The sequence below is a fragment of the Cibotium barometz genome, chromosome 24 (assembly GCF_041138505.1).
Source record: "Cibotium barometz isolate CiBa-2024 chromosome 24, ASM4113850v1, whole genome shotgun sequence".
NCBI lineage: Eukaryota > Viridiplantae > Streptophyta > Polypodiopsida > Cyatheales > Cibotiaceae > Cibotium > Cibotium barometz.
Window position 1 is genome coordinate 1,412,501 of NC_141069.1, and position 18,036 is coordinate 1,430,536.

At 44.1% G+C, this 18,036-nt stretch overlaps 1 protein-coding gene across 1 annotated transcript; it reads right to left on the reverse strand.

The window, feature by feature from the left end:
• Positions 1-2,119: 2,119 nt before the first annotated feature.
• LOC147624782 (uncharacterized) lies at positions 2,120-11,432 on the reverse strand. The gene is made up of 2 exons (XM_086818008.1): positions 10,829-11,432; positions 2,120-2,666 (listed from the first exon to the last, which is right to left on the reverse strand). Exons 1-2 carry the CDS (start codon positions 11,303-11,305, stop codon positions 2,298-2,300), a joined length of 846 nt encoding a protein of 281 aa, XP_086674134.1. The 5' UTR covers positions 11,306-11,432; the 3' UTR covers positions 2,120-2,297.
• Positions 11,433-18,036: the final 6,604 nt, after the last annotated feature.

Sequence of the window (18,036 nt, forward strand, 5' to 3'; positions counted from 1 at the left end):
AAAAGGGTTACTATTTTTGGACAACCCCCAATGGAAAGTTTGTTTGTGTTATTATGTCTGTAAGCTAACCAAATGGGGGACTTTCCATTTGTGCCATTAAGTTTGTAAGCTAAGCAAATGGGGGGACTTACTAAAGCACCTTTGGCAAAAGCTCTACAAGTAGATATATTTTTAGAGATGAAGTTTATGGGTGGGAAGAACCATCTCTTAAATGTGGATGAAAGTGAGACAAGTCACCTCACACTTGCCACTTCAACTCTCCACTTATCATTCTGGCTTTTATTTGCCATTCTAGCTCATGAGAGCCCAATATCTATAAATTGGAGCCCTCTCTCTTTGTAGGCTCTATTACTACAAACTAGCCTCTACCAGGTTGGCTGCTCACATTCTTGTCTACAACACTCTATGGAGAGTCTCTACACCACTTCAGTTTCCTCTACAAAAGGATACTCTACCTCTCTAGCTTTTCTATGGCAATATTCTTGCTATTTGAGGTGTCTTGCCATTGTACTTACTATTCTAGCCATTTTACTTATTGTACTAATCAATGCACCTATTGTATTGACATTGTACATGTATCAACCATTATACTGCTACGTACCAACCATTGTACTTGCTATACTAGCCATTTTACCTATTGTACCGCCACTATACTCGATGCGCTAGATGCCCTAAGTGATGTACCAACCATTTTACCTGCTCTACTACCACTACTATACCAAATGTATCAGCCATTTTACCTGTTGTACCGCTAGCAATTTTACTACTGTACCACCATTATACCAACAAATGTACCAAATTCCCTAAGTGATGTACCAATCTATTATACGTTATGTACCATTTGTATCATTACTTAAGTGTTTTACCAGTTCTATTGGATACCGTAAGTGTTGTACCAACCTATTGTACTCATGTACAAGCCTCATGTACTTTTTTTACTGGATCATATACCAACTCTACTGTCTTAATTATGGCTAAGGTCATGTGGATTTTTTATCTTGTTTTTTTACTAGGGGGCTCACGACATTGTATGGCAAGGGTGCCCCTTAGCTCCTCAACTGTATCTCATTGTTGCAAAAACTTTGAGAATTTTCCTTTGCTTCAATGCCAGAGTATTTGAATTGAGATTGCCACTACACACACAGGAGGAGCTTTTGGACTCTAAGTTGGCTAATGACACAATGATGTTTCTTGAGGCATCTTCGTCATGTCTTTCTTGGAAGACTTTTTCTAGCAACAAGGGCCTTTATAGATTGGCTCTATCCGAGATAATGTATCATTGCTTACGGGAGTGCAAAGGAGCACAAAGGATCTGGGCATCTATAGCCCAACTCTTGGGCAGATTGAGGAGTGATCCTATCTATATTACTTGGGGTGCTATTGCATGGTTGTCTTAATTTGGCCCACAACGTCTCTTTGAGAAGGCATATGGTAAATTCTCTATGGGTCATGGAACATATAACATGGGTTAGCAGTTGGCTATCGAAGAGACGGTTATCAATAGGACCTGAGGCCTGTATACCTAAGTGGGTGTGCACTGTGCACAACAGCTAAGCGTGGAGGCACCATGTGTGGGTCATGATCCAATCTAGCCCATGAGGCTGTTATAGAACTGCTGAGCTCCCTAACAGTGGTTGCCAGACGTGGTATGGCACACGACCGTTAGTCATGCATTGGCAAGGTTAGTCTATGGTCTACACAAGGCACAAAGCCCGAATTATTTTAAAAGCAGAGGACGAGAAAAGAATTTTGGGCAGATTAGGCATTGAGCTTTCAGTCATCACCATGCAAGCAAAAGAAGATAGTGATTCAGCTGAACCTGATTAAGAAGAGATAGGACTAAGTTACTGATATCAGTGAGGAGCCAGGACACATACAACATCTAACCATATTCTATGAATGGTTGATGAGCATGACATCTAGCAAACATGTTTGGCAATTAATTAATTGTAATTGGATGAATTAGTTGGGCCAACATAGAAGAGAAGTGCCCCATTCCAAAACCAAAGTTGGAGAGATGTCTGAGCACAAAAAGACAAATTATCAACCCATTTGACAGGGGAAACTCCCTTGGTGACTCTAGACTTCATTCCTTAGAGCGAAAAGAAAATAAAAAATGTAGTTAATTGACTCACACCTTTATTATAGGAGAGGCCATGGCCTAAAAGCGTTATATAAGACCATAACAGCACTTCCATAATCATCATCACTTGTAAAATTACCTTGCCCAAACTCGTGTCCAGCTTGTGAGTCCACAAACTTGGCACTTAGCATACCAAGTTCAAACTGTGTACTAATCAAAATCTGGGTTGACCACAGCCACAGTTACCTCTTCCACGACCATGGCCACCCCCACCTCGACGGCCACTGAACCTGCCCCCTCTGCCTTTGTTATTATGCTGAACCTTGAAGCCACCTTCACCCTTGCGTTTCAGGTTCGAAGTACTAAAATTTGCTTTCATGTTACTTGTCAGTGCTAATATATTATCCACACTCTTCCGGTAACTGAAATCCTCCATAGAGCCATCTTTCCTGATAACGTAGTAGCACCGGCTGTCGAACTCTGGATTGACTCGCACCTGAAAGGCCTCAATTCCTGCACCAATTTTTTTCTGTGACTCTCGATGGCCCTTCTTGAGCAACTCTTCCAACATCATATGCTCATACTGGAAACATAAGACAAACAAGAACCAAAACATGTTAAAAACTTCACAGAACCACCGTAAGGGCATTTCATTGAAAAAGAGAGCTGTTATGAACGAGACGTGGTCCCCACAATCCATAAGTATGGGCAGAAATAAGAGCTTGTTATCTTTAAGTAAAAGAAGATGGTATCCATGATAGATTCTAGCTTATTTCTGGCCAATTTAGCCCAGGCACATTTTGTAGACATACCCTTGAGCCACCTCTGGCTATTAGAAACCAGCCTAATAATTTACACCAGGTTACGAGGGCAACTCTCAATGATGGACTCACTCACAAATATCAACTTCACATTTCCATTGTACAGGTATTGTCACATGCTTCTTCCATCAAATACCTATAATATTTACCAAGGACTGAGAAATTACCTAGTGTAGACCCACTAGTACTATGAAAGTTTAAATGGAGAAAGGAGTACAGCGGAAGACTTGTATTGACTCCGAGAGACCAAGCCCAAAAAACAAGATTTAAAAGCACAAATGGATGGCTGGAAGTTACAAAGGATCAAACTTGAGATAGAAGCTCAAGTTGATGGAAATCACTGCTTTTCCCCAAATGCTGGCTCCTCTTGTCTGGCTGCAACTTCTAACAAACACAGGTGAGAACTTGGCTACTGGACTGCTGGAATAAAAGCATCCACTGGATGATTGATTGCTGAACAAGGGGGCTGAAGTCATACTTATAGGCTGAAGTCTCTGACTGTTCAATTCAAGATTGTTGCTATCCTGGGCTGTTCGATAGTCATGGGCTCATCAATTAGCTGAAATGCACTTAATTAAACCTCAACATTAATGTTGTGCTTTTACACTTAGACACCCTTAGACTAGCCGACCAATTCAGCCTGCCCAGTCTGGCCACCCCTACTACCTGCACTGCTGTACGCCCAGCTGCTGCCTAGCCTGTCCACACAGTGCAGGTTGGTGTTACGACCCTGTGTTTTTCCCTCTGGACAACAAGCAGGTGGGCACGGGCACGGGCACGGGTACGGGCACGGACAGTGTGAACAGGCCTCAGTTGGATATGAAAAGGAAACTCATAGATGGTGGCCAGCCCAAGTGTGAAAGGGGACAAAAGGGAATTTTATTGTTTATAAGGTTTAATAACCTTTGAGGTTTAAAAATATTATTTTTTTAAGCATGCGTTTTGCTGATTGCTTTTGGCATTTTTGAAAAGCGATCGCCTCTTTATAAAGGTGGAGGGTGGCGCATGGCTTCAGGGCACATCCCTTGGGCAGATCACCAAGTGGTGGTCATCATGGAGCAGGTTGCCGTGTGGAGGCTGCACGTGTGGAGTCGGCGGCTGCTGCGCACAAGGGCTACAGTGCCAGGTGGGCTGCTGCGCGCATGGGCTACAGGCAGCTGCAGCGAACATGGCTACTAGGTAGGCTGACGCGTGGATCATCATCGATCGTCGCTGTGTGGAGTCGTCAAGGGGTCGCCGTGTGGTATAGGCGGCTACCAAGTGGCTATGCGTGGTATAGGCGTGTAACGCGCGGAAGCTCTGGGTAGTCTTCTTTCAGCCCTAAACACTCTTGGAAACCTTCTGGTGCAAAAACGCACCATTTGATGCAAAAACGCAGGTAGAGAGAGAGTAGAGAGAGAGAGTGAGAAGTGCTGGAATTTCAGTATATACTATGGTACAAAAAGGTACATATCTTTGCAGCCCTTGGCTGCCCTCTTGAAAAGGTGATAACACACCAAAACTTGTCCCCTATGGGACCTCTAGTGATCCCAACCCCTAGTGGGTTTGAATGAGATAAAAGATGAGCACTTGAGCCCTTTTATATGGGTCTTGGACCATGGAGGAGCTGGCCGACTGCTGGTCGGCCAGTTCAGAATTCTTTTAATGCTTTTTTTAGCCAATCCGACCAGATCTACTCCTGGCTCTTGAGGCGCATTCTGCTGCCCGACTGGACTCCAGTCCACACCCTCATGTGCCTGCAGCCGACTGAGGCTTTTACCATCTTATGATGCGTTTTCAGCCGCCTGGTTCTGTGAGCATCTTCTCAATCCTTGCTCCAAGTCCTGCTCTAGTTTACACTGCCATCAGTGCTCTGTGCTCTGTGCTCTGTCATCCTGGTTCTTCTACTGGGTTCATACTCTTTATCTGGTTGCCTTTTCTGGATCTAGCCCTGAGAATGTCCATGGCATCTGTGATGCACATGACAAGGCGGGCTACCAGGCGGGTGTCCAGGCAGCTGCGCAAGAGCTACAGGCGGCGTGTACTGCTGCTGCTGCTGCTGCTGCTCCACACATACGGCTCCAGGCGCCGTGTACTGCTGCTGCTGCTGCGCAAGGGTTCCAGGCGGGTGCAGCTGCGCATGGACTACAGGCAAGCGACCAAGCGACTGCACCTATGGGCTGCTGCCAGTAGGGCAGCCCAGGCAGGCTTCTGGTGGGAGGCCTCACGTATGGAAGACCAGGCAGCAACGGGCAGCCAGGCGGGAGTCAGACAGGAGACTCACTATAGCCAATCGGGTAGTCAGGCGGGCTGCATGTGTGGAAGCAGCCAGCGCGGGTCTCTCTCTCTCTCTCTCTCTCTTGAAGAAGGCAAGCTGAAGGAGGCACCGAGGGGCTAACAGCCAAGGGGTCTCTCTCTCTCTCTTCGCAAGCAGGTTTTGTTTACGAGATTAGGATGCAGAGGATCAAGCTACATATGCACAGGATGATGTTCTTGGAAGAGATGTGTGTTGCTCTTTGACCTGGACCTATGTGTATTTAGGGATTGCTTGACACGTCCTCTATCTTTCTCTCTCTAGGTTTTTGGCACCGTGATTGGATGGTGCATATGTGGATTTATCTGTCATGGAAACAAGACATTGGTCTTTCGAGAAGAAATAGGACTTTCGTATCGAGGAAACAGGCCTTTGGTTTATGGGATACAGGTCTTTGGTTTATCGGATATACAGGTCTTTGGTTTCATGTGAAAAACTGCTTTGGATTCATGTGAACAGGTTGTAGTCTTCTCGAGGTTACATGCAAGCTGTGACTATAGGGAAGGACATATGGTTTAGTATAGCCCTACTCCTGTTTGGGAAAGGGTTTGTGGGATCCATTTTAGCGATGGAGAAGACCTTTTCAAGCAGGGAGGTGTTGTACAGGTGTGCCTTCTCTATGGAATGATGTGCTGTGATAAGGAGAGTTCTTATTTGGAAGTCTTGGGTGAAGTTATAAGGGATCCTATTGATAGAGGATTCAACAAGTTGTACTTTGTACTCAAATTTTGTTCAAGTAAAGAAATACCGCAAGGGACGCCACTGCGTTTTGGGGCCAATAGGTGTCCTTGTACAATTTGCAGGAGCACTCTAGCTCCCCTGTTTGTTTTACTTTTCCAGGTTCCCATGGGTGATGAAGTGTTTTGTGTGCAAGTGTTTGTTTCACCGCCCATTAGATTTCTGAAGGCCGGTTTCAGTTGGTCACATTCTCCCCCATTGGAATCGCAGCTATCCTCAACTGCATGGCCTTCAGATAAGCACTCAACAGTGGGCGAGGCTGGTCCAGACTCCGTGAACTGGTCTTCATCAAACTAAAGCACCTGCTGAATTGGATATCTTTGAATTTGAAGAGATACTGGAGTCTCTTTTACAAGAGCCTCATTTGTGCTAATGAATAACCGCTTGTTCCAATACCAACACCTCTTGAAGTCCCCCATCATCCACCAACTCCAGTTCATCCTCCACAAGATTACTTGAATGGAACACCAGATGCATCTTTCAATTGCTCAATAACTCCAGCTAGAAAACGACGTCAATGGGCTTCTTGATGATCTTGAAAGTACCATTCTTCTTCACATCAAGTTTGGAAGACTATGAATCACTTGGGCCTTTGCTTTTAGATCTTAAGCTATAAACCCAATCTCCCTCCTTAAAATGGCTATCCAGACAATTCTTGTCAACACCATAGACTTGCTTTCTCTGAGCCTTTGTATCTCTTTCCAAATTTGCCACACATCTAATCCAGATCTTGGACCCCTGTGGAAGTTTTGAGAGCTCAGTTCAATGGGTTCACGGCCATTAATCATGTACCACCTCACAGGGTGCATCAACACTAAGCTGCCTTCCTTCGCATTTAGAGCCCAGGCCCCTTCCTCACCCGAGGGGACTCTGCCTTCTCTTCAAGTGTGGCTCATCCCCCTACCTCCTCCAATATAGCCTCCCTCCAAGAACCGCCAACCATGGGAGGATCCCCCCTTCATCTACTTCATTGTATCATTACCTCATGAGAGGGGTTGTGTCACCAACCTAGAATTCCCAGTATATTAAAGGGGTCTTGTGGACTCTAGGATGTCTAAATATTTGGAAAGTACAAGCTTTGGGAATGGGGGATTATCCTAAAATACAAAGGACCACACTCCTAAAATTTAGGAGAGTTGCTATTTCTGGCCCGACTCCGATAGAAATTCTGTTCGCGTAAAATTTAGGAGAGTTGCTATTTCTGGTCCGACTCCGATGGAAATTCTGTTCCATCATTACATCTGGAATTGAGCAGATACCAAGAGTTGGCAAAGTGCCTATGACAGAATGTCTACCAGTTGGGATATTTTTAGAGATAAAGTTTATGGAAGGACCCAACTCTTAGATTGGGACATGTGGCAAGAAAGTGGACCAAAGTGAGACAAGTGGCCTGACACTTGTTAGAAAGTGGATCAAAGTGAGACAAGTGGCCTCACACTTGTCACTTCAGCTATTGTGTGGCTCTCCACTTGTCATTGTAGCCTTCTCTTGCCATTTTAGCTCATGGGAGACCCAAATCTATAAATTGGAGTCCTCTCTCTTCATTAATAGAGGCTCTCTTGCTGCACACTAGCCTCTACCACCGTTGAAGGCTTCCCTAATGATGGCTACTCTCTTTCTCTCTCTCTTGAAGGCTGCTCATGAAGAATACCGGCTTTTGGGGACTGTTTTGGAGGCTTCCATCGCGAAGAAATACTGAAGGCAAGGTTATTTAATCATTTATTATGATTTCTAGCCATTGTACTTGTTGTACCAACTCTTGTACTTGCTGTACCAGCCACTGTAATGGCTGTATAAGCCCTTGTACCTGCTGTACCAGCCACTCTATTGGCTGTACCAGCCCTTGTACTTATTGTACTTGCTTTACCACCCATTGTACCGACTGTACCAGCTTCTATACTTGCTGTACCAACCACTGTACCTAATGTGCCGACTGAATGGAGAGTTGTACTTGTTGTACCAGCTCTATTGCATGAAGACCCGTGGTTTTTGGGAAAGAATCAGTACCCACACGGAGGTATATGGATTATATAGTTGGCTCGGCATTTCTATAGCCTATGTTCCGGCTTGGTAGCCTCGTGTTGGGCTGTGTTATGGCATTTGTATATGGATAATCTGGCATGCCTGCTATGATGCTGTCCAAAGCAAAACCAGCCTCCAAAGTGCTCTAAAAAACTGGCCGACCAGCAACAGGGCAGGAAAACGCAAGCCCACAGCCAACCAGGAGAAAACGCAGCACTGAAGCTCTTGCTCGCTGCAGCCGCTTGTGGTGTGCAACCTTGCGCCACCAAGCGCTACTGGAACAAAAGCGCAGCCTTGCTTGTTATGCTTTACCCTGTTCTCTTCTCTTTATGCGCTTGTCCAAGGACCCTAGAGCCTCAGCTCTGATACCATGTCAGAGTTAGTGCATGCGGAAGCCACACTCATACACACGTAGAGAGAGAAGGAGAGAGAAGTTGACGCAGAGAGAGAGAGAGAGAGAGTAAAGTTGACGAACAGCTTTGATATTAGCAATGAATAGATGAATTTACAATGGGTGGGCATGGGTATATATACCCTCACAAGTGAAATGGCCGACTCCTTTGTTACGACTTAATTCCACTTGAGATACTATATTTTAACAAAAGGTCCCAACTCAATCCTGACCAGCTTGATCACCTCTACTAGCTGCGTGGACTGCCGACTGTTCTGCACGTTGCTGTCTAGTGCTCCATCTTGGAGATACATCACATAAGGGTTGATGTTTGAACTTTGTACCCTGCCAACCAGCACTCATCTTGCAGGTGCGTCACATAAGGGTTGGTGTTCACCTTCAACAAAAGATAGCAATAGAAGATGCAACCATTGGAAGAGACGAAGGACATCAGAAGACAGATTTGGCCTCGAGATTTTGTTCTGCAAGTTCTATTCAATTTTGGTATATTAGGTTACCATTGAATTTGTCATGTGCATCATAGATGCCATGGACATTTTCAGGGCTAAATCCAGAAGAGGCAGCCAGATAAAGAGTATTAACCAGGTAGAGTCAGGATGATGGAGCACAAAGCACTTTTAGCAGTGTAGGTTGGAGCAAGGCATGGAAAACATGAAGAGGATGATGTCGGCTGCTCACAGAACAGGTCGGCTGAACCAGAGGACAAGGGCAGCAGCAGGCGCATCATGATCAAGGAGTATATCCAGTCAGGGCTACGTTAAAGGGCATTAATGAATTTATGACTGGCCGACCAGCAGTCGACTAGTCTACCAAGTGTCCAAGGGACCTATAAATAGGCCCAAGTGCTCCTTGTTGTAATCATTCATTCCACTAGGGAGTGGATCAAGTTCTAGGACAGATTTTGGTGTGTTACCACCTTTTATGTAAGGCAGCCTAGGACTGTAGACAAGTACCTTTTTGTACCATATGAATATACTGAATTTCTAGCACATCTCTCTCTCTCTATATCTGCGTTTTTGCATCAGATGGTTTTCCAAGAGTGTTTAGGACTGACAGAAGACTCCCAGAGCCTCCGCGTGTTACATTGGTATCAGAGCATCAGGCTCAGCAAAGCTAAACACTGATTCAGTCCCATATGATGGTGTACAGGTCCAAGGTATATGAAAGTACACGGATTCAAAGCCCAAGGCAAGGAACACAGATCGGGAATAACTCCCAGGAGGTTTGTTGGTGGTGTGAGCCAGAGGGGATGGCAGTCGTGTGAGCCAGATAGATTCTCGGGCAACGGTCCCAAGGGAGGTTTATCCTCCACCCAAGGGTGATGTGAGAGTGTCAGACTCATTTCTCAGGAATGAAGACCAAGACAGTGTTCAGAGTCAGGGCAAGAATGGATTGTGGACTAGAGGAAAACAGATGCATAGATCTTCGTCAGAGACAGAGTGGTTTGGAGAACAGGCCGGGTTTTCAGAGAAAAAGGGTTGCCAGGGATGGATGATGACAGAGGGACTTCGGGACAAGATTGGGATGATGACAGTCATCCAAGAGCAGGTTGGAATCCCGTCATCAAGTTTAGCGGAGGGGGATGTCATGTGCATCATAGATGCCATGGACATTTTCAGGGCTAAATCTAGAAGAGGCAGCCAAATAAAGAGTATGAACCAGGTAGAGTCAGGATGATGGAGCACAAAGCACTTTTAGCAGTGTAGGTTGGAGCAAGGCATGGAAAACATGAAGAGGATGCTGTCGGCTGCTCACAGTACAGGTCGGCTGAACCAGAGGACAAGGGCAGCAGCAGGCGCATCATGATCAAGGAGTGCTGCGTTAAAGGGCATTAATGAATTTATGACTGGCCGACCAGCAGTCTGCCAGTCTACCAAGTGTCCAAGGGACCTGTAAATAGGCCCAAGTGCTCCTTGTTGTAATCATTCATTCCACTAGGGAGTGGATCAAGTTCTAGGACAGATTTTGGTGTGTTACCACCTTTTATGTAAGGCAGCCTAGGGCTGTAGACAAGTACCTTTTTGTACCATATGAATATACTGAATTTCCAGCACATCTCTCTCTCTCTACTCTCTCTCTCTATATCTGCGTTTTTGCATCAGATGGTTTTCCAAGAGTGTTTAGGGCTGAAAGAAGACTCCCAGAGCCTCCGCGTGTTACAGAATTTCATGTGTAGAGTTTGGGAGATCTTAACCAATCAGGGGCTGTGAGGATCCTGGGCCCAGATCACACAAGTTCCAGTAGTGGATGGGGGGGTGCAATATCCCAGGCCCCCAATAGGTCAGACATTTGCATCCCAATGTGGCTATACAAAGCCACTCTGGTGGCTACTTTGGTAGAATGCTGGCTTTTCATGAAGAAAACAAGCTCATGCAGATTAAAAATAGTCCATTTAACCAATATAAAGCTCTCACCATATCTACCCTAAACAAGACAACCAGCAGGGATGAAAGGACTACCTTGTTGATGTTGACGTTGAGCGGCCAGCCCCGAAGCAAGTCGAAGAAGTAGTAGAACATGTCCTTGGAAGATGTGAAGCTCCGAGGGCCTGGAGTGGCTTCCTTAGAGCCCTTTCTTGTTGGCTCTGTCTTAACACCATCCCCATTGGCACCAGGGTCATGGACATTCCCATCATCATGCCCATGTCCACCATTGCCATTACCATCGTCGCCACCATCATCACCACCGACATCATCATCGTCATTAATACCGTCACCATCACCCTTCTGAACCGCTGCTTCATCTTCTTCTTCTGCATGTGCTGCTTCTATTGCTTTGCCCGCCTCTTCTGCAGCACCCATGGCGCTACCATCTTCCTGGCGCAGCTTCTTCGCTGAATGGACGTTCGCTGTGAGCTTAGCATCATGCACAGCCTTCTCTGATTCGTCTGGGCATGCCCTCTTTAACCCCTCCTCGCCTGACTCGAGGTCAGCCATCGCCAGAGGGTCCCGTAGTAAATGACGATATGGCTTTGGGCCTTATATTTTAAGCGAGTCGGCCATTTTGGCTGTGACAAACTCTCTAGCCAAAGGTGTTCAGTTCGAGTCTCCCCCTCCTGCCGCTCCCCCACAAGGTGGGATGGTTGATGGTTGGAGTATGCAAACTGCAACCGGTACAGGGCTCGTCGAGCGACATCCCTTGGCAAATAAATGTGAGGCCCAAGCTATATTTAATCAGCTTCATGCAATTGCATGGGCTCTCGTTGTCACGTAGAGGTTAGGGAGCATCAAACCTACATCTTTTAAAGGTGCATCCATCTCCTCATGGTTGTTGGCAAGAGTGCAAGAAGGTGTTGAAGGTTCTTCGGCTTGCTTTTGTGCATCTTTTAGAGCAATTGCAACTCCTCCAAGGCCTTTACTCGATATAGTTGACCTTCAATTGATGCACCATATTTTTGGTATTCTGCTCCAGGGCTCTTTTTGCATCTTGGGGGTGCTTCTACCAGATCTATACTGCGTTTGTTGATTATTTGAATTTTATGTTGTACCATTTTGTTGGACTTTGACAGGTGGTCTTCTAGTAGGGCTATCTTTTACATGAGCTCAGAAGACACATTCTATTTTATCTCTATCTCTACCCTTAGCTGTTGCATTTGGTCTTCAAGCACAATGTGTTCCCACGCGGAGGCCTTAGTCTCTTGTCCATGCCTTTGCTCTGCGTTTTCTGCATCTCTCAGTGCAGTTTTATACATCTGCACTTTCAATCTATGTGACTACAAAAGCTACAGTGTGTTGTACACTATTGCTTCCATGCACCCCTCCTCTAGCCTCGGGCTTATAATTAACAACATCACCTGCTTATGTTGTCTACTTGGCATTTTTTAGAAAGCTTAGAGAACTTTTCGGTTGATTGCAATGATAGGAATAATGCTGAGGGGGTGGCTCGACATGGTGGTGGTGGTAGTTGTGTTGTAGTTGTGTTATAATTGCGTTGTGGGCTGTGGAGCTAGCCATGGTTTTGACGTTCCTTGTTGTTCCTCTTCAGCCTCGGCCATGGCCTCCTTTCCCTTTTCTACCTTTCCTTTTTCTTTTCTTTCTTCATCTCAACTTCTTTGTCTGCTTTGGTGTTAGTCTCAAGCTCTGACCCAGACTCAATATAGTGATGTTCCCTTGCTCATCAGTAGCAATGTTTGCTTCTTGGGAGATGGTTGCTCTACTCATCAATAGCAATTTTTTGCTCATTATTGCTGCCCATGGGTCCTCTCTTGGCCTCTCTGTTGCCCCAAGTCCTCTCTTGTCCTTGGTTGGTGTCTTTAGACACCATCTCGTGCTACTGTTAGTGGTGGTGGGAGCTTATCCAAGGAGTCTGTGGCTTAATAGTTTATTCTTAGCATTCCGAGGCGCGGTTCCTTTAGGTTCTTCAATACATACAGCAGCAAGGGAGGTATTCTAAGGTAGGGTTTCTTCTTCGGGTTCTAATCTCTGCATAGATAAGCTCATCCTAGTTTTCTTTTGTCCGATTATGCTTGATTAGGATTTAGGCATAAATGAGCTTTGTTAAAGCGCATGAGAAGCCCACATCCACCTGGGTTGTGTGATGTGACTTGTAAAAAGAGAGGTAGGTGTAGTACAATTTGCAAGGCATGATGAGATGCAACAAAATTACATCTTCCCAATGTGGTTTGTGCTTGTCTGTCTTGAAGCATGCTGCCATTTCTGCAATATTATTGATTCTCTTGAAATCTCATTCCTTGGTGACCATGGGTTAATTAAAGGTCTGCCATACTAATTCTTGCGTGAGCTTTACAAACCTCCTTTCATTGCTTATGGTGGTCCTAGTGGCTGTATGACAAATGATTCTATGTGGTTTGTCGAATGAATGTATGGCATGACAACACCTAGCTAGGTCCATTCCCCATGGAGATAATTTAAATAGGGTCAGCAGCTTAATCTTCTGCAACACAACTATCTTGTTGGCTCATCCTCTAATGTAAGCTTTCACCATTCGAGGTGGGGACTACCACAGAGTAGTGCATGAAGTCCCAGAATTAGAATTTGAGGATCAAGCCACCTACAACTTTAAGGCTTATTGCCTCCAAGTAACTTTCTATCGCTTTAAAGAGCTCCAGGGGTACATACGGCTTTGGCGGGGACCCTTGGTTCTATTCTCGTGACTTCTTGTCCTTCCCTTTTGTAGGGGTACCAACATTATGCTTAATGCCTTTCTAGGCTGCAAATAAAGTGTTTGCACTGCACTTAGCTCTGTTGAGCTTCACACTGGCACATGTATGATAGCATTTTGTGCTCAAACGCTGGGTTCGAGAATGAAGTTGAAGTGATTCTACCTGAATCTAAATGTATAAGCATTTGATCCAATGGCAATCACTTGATGAGGTTCTTTTTATGGGTTTTTTTATTTATTTTTAGATTTGTATGCTTTTTCTATTTTTGATAGCTTTTTGTTACTTTTTATTGATTTTTCAATGTTTTGGTATTTTTAAAAGGTTTATTTTTTAAATGGTTTTTTTCTTTAATATTTAGCAAGTCAAAGTTTGAGCTTATGGTCAAACTCCTTGCATTGACAAGTTTTCTAATATTTTAATGTCTCTAGAATTTTATACCAATAGGATCAAACGATCCTACTCAAGCGATTCACCTCTTTGAATGATTCTTGTTGAAAACAATTCTTCTAGAAATGATTCCAGACGGAATAAACGATTCTACTAGAAATGATTCTTGTTGGAAACGATTCTAGTAAAAAAGATTTGACTACAATGATTCAACTATAGAGAACGATTCAAGAATTAGCCAATCCACTTTTGGGATCGGAACAATCAGACCTTGGTGATTCTAGGTTTTGAACGGTTCAAGCCTTGGATCACAATGATTCTACTCTTGGATCGGTGATTGTACTTTTTAAGATCAACTGATCCAACTGTTATTAGTGTGAATCAGGCAGCAGCACAATGTCCACTTTGGATTCATCATTTCAATTGAAAAGAGCTCTACATTAGGAATTCATTGGTCTACATATATTGAGCATCAAAATGGGTCTTTTCGAGATTATGAATGATCTTGAAATTAAATTCTTGTAATAGTAACATCCACCTCATTAGTTTTCCCTAAATGATTGCCTTATTGATGATGTGTAATAAGTCTTGGTGGTTAACATAAAGCACAAGAAGTTCTCTAGAAGATAGTTCCTAAATTTTTACATTGTACAACACCATTTCGAGAGCTTCTTGCTCTATGGTGGTGCATGGTTTCTTTCTATCCAAGTAGAGTACAAACTTTCCTCGAGTTCTACGAGTATAATCAGAATGGCTAGACCTAAAGCATCTACATGGACATGGAGAGGGTATCTTTGGATGGTGTGAGGGGTGATGGCCTACTAGGCTCCACACCTCCTAAGATAAAACATTGTGACTAGTCTTGATGTTTACCAAGGCATGCCACATAGCTAGGTGGTCTTTTGGAGGAATTCTAGCTTAAGGCGAGTAGCTAGGTTATCTTTCTAAGGGAACTCTAGCTTAAGGTAAGCAACTAGGTGATCTTTCTAAGGGAACTCTAGCTTAAGGTGAGCAGCTAGGTTATCTTTCTGGGGGAACTTTAGCTTAAGAAGCAAGCAAGTAGGTTGTCTTTCTGGGGGGAACTCTAGCTTAAGGCAAGTAGTTGGGTGGTCTTTTTGAGGAACTTTAGCTCAAGGCAAGTAGGTTTCACTATTGTTTCTATTTCAAATGCCTCTAGCATGAGGGATGTGATTTCCATCCCATACAATGAATTCCTTCACCCATTGGATGAGTCTTCTGTGTTTTTAAACCAGTTTTTAAGGATTAGGTACCTTTATTTATATAAATATGATTAGTTTCTCAATCATGAGAACCAACCTTGTGTCTTGCAGGCAGTAAAGGACTTCCAAGAATTATGGTGTACAACCCTCTTCTCTTGAAATCTATCATAACAAATGATGAGTGGTGGAAGCTTAGACCAAAGTTCTTAATCTTTACATCTGATAGGATGCCTAATGGTCTAGTTGTGTTTGTGTAAGCTTGACCACACACGAGACCTATGCCTACAAGTCATGTGGGCTTCCCCACGTCATTCTTTTCATTGCTTTTGAAATAGTGTCCCTACTTGTTCATGAAGTCATGTGGGCTTGACCATACGAGACTTGTGTCTACGAGTTATGTGGGCTTCCCCATGGCATTCATTTTATCACTTTTGACATAGTGTCCTAGCTTATTCATGGAAACTTTTGACTATCCTTTGATTTTGGATATGGAAGGAGAGAATGCTCAATGTTGCATGATGGCTTATCCTCCTCCTCAACTTTAGATGTATGGGATCTTGGAAGATTCCCATTTATCCAGTTAGATAAGTCTCTCCAAAGTTGAGAATTTCCTTACAAAAGAGAACCTATCAGGATGGAAGGAGAGAGAGTGCTCAATGTGGCTTGATGGCTTATCCTCCTCCTCTTCAACTTTAGATGTATGGGCTCTTGGTGATTTCCATTCATCCAGCTGGATAAGTCTCTCCAAAATTGAGAATTTTCTTAGAAAAGAGAACTTATCGAGATGATTCAGACTCTTGAGGATAAGGAGGTTATGAGGCCATGCTATGTCTTGAGAGGAATATTTTCGCTCACTTGGTTTTCACACACTTGAAAGCGGGCTTGGATCTACCAATGTGTCAGACTCTTGAGGATAAGGGCTTTCACCTCATGCTCTTGTTGAAGCATAAATTTTCTTCTTATTAGTAGCCTTGGATGCTCCCTTGGTTGCTACCCTGATCTTGACTTGGAGCCTTGTGATGGCATTAAGGGAGAATGTATGAATAAGTCCTCCTTGTACACTTAATAAGTTAAGGCTCATTAAAGTGGTTGTTGATACTCCTACCATGTTTAAATAAGTGATGCTAAAGTGCCAAGTCACCTAGTTAAAGAAATCCCATAAGCTTAAAGCAAGCCTTATTACACCTACCTCATATAAAAGGGGTCACTTTCAATCACCGAAATCAAGCAAGCTCCTAAGCTTCTTTATGGGTATAAGTCTTAATCTTGTAACCTAATTGTGCTCGAGTCTAAAGCTTAATTACTTTAGTTTATTCATCATTATGATTGTACTTAGGTATATGATTAATTCACCCTCACCCTTGTTGAAAGAACGGTAGAGGGAGAGGAGACACCCACTCAGGAGCAAACCCTAACCATAGAGGGAAGCCATGTCCACTCTCACACAAAGCATAATGCACTAATCCATAATCCACACCACACACAATGAGTTGTGTCCACACTCATCTAACCCTAGCTAATGTCCACACACTATGACCAGTTGGACACGCGGTCATTTATGTCTCACACATGTTCCTACCTAATCTGCCAGCTCATAGCATAGCTGGCTCACACTGACATCGAGCTTGAATCTCAACAGCCCCTCTCAAGCTCATGATGTACTGCCGATGAAGATGTAGATGAGCTTGGGATATCAAGACTCTCAACACTCCCCCTCAAGCTCATCCCATGTACTCCCAACATAGTCCGGAAGTACTCAAACTTCTCCCTGCTAAGTGGCTTTGTAAAGATGTCAGCCACCCACCTGCTCATCAGTCTTCACATACTGAAGATCAACTGTACCATCCAGCACCTTTTCTCTGACAAAGTGATAATGGACCTCTATGTGTTTGGGCCTCGCATGAAACACTGGATTCTTTGCCAACTGTATACTGCTCATGTTGTCACAATGAATGACAACTTTGCCATCAATAGGCTCACATAAATCTGCCAAGAGACTCTTTAACCATATAGCCTCACAAGTAGCAATGGCTGCACCTCTGTACTCGGCCTTTGTATACTGGATAAAGCAACTGTAGGTTGCTTCTTGCTACTCCAACTCACCACGGCACTTCCAAGTGTAAAAGCATATCCACTAGTAGACCTCCTGTCATATGCGCTACCTGCCCAATCAACATCTGTGTAGCCATGTATGTCCAAGCTTTTACCACTCTCATAAAGTAGACCATAATGTGCAGTGGTCTTCACATATCTCATGATGTGTCTCACTGCATCCAAATGTGGTTTTTGGGGGCTCTGCATAAACTGACTGACTAGCCCCACAACATAACTCAAATCCGGGCGTGTGATAGTCATGTATATGAGACTACCAACCATCTTCCTGTACATAGAAGGATCATCCAATTCCTCGCCATAATCAGCCCGCAACTTCACATTTTGTTCCAAAGGTGTACTCATAGGCTTACACCCTATCATGCCATACTTTGCCAACATATCCAATGCATATTGGCGCTGTACTAACCAAGTACCTGCATGATCTTTTACCACTTCAATTCCAAGGAAGTATCTCAACTCACCAAGATCTTTCATGTCAAATTGCCCACTCAAAGCTTTCTTGACATGCATCACATCTGCACCATGATCACCTATGATAATCAAGTCATCCACATAGATGACTAGTAAAACAATCCCATGCTCTGTCTTCTTCACATAGAGTGAAGAATTTGCTGTAGAAATCTGAAAACCAAGTGAGATAAGATATCTGCTCATCTTATCACTCCAAGCACGAGGTGCCTGCTTCAAACCATACAATGCCTTTTTCAATCTGCATACGTGAGTGGGATATCTAGGGTGTACATACCCTTCTGGCTGTGCCATATACACTTCCTCTTGTAGATCTCCATTTAGAAATGTATTTTTGACATCCATCTGATACATT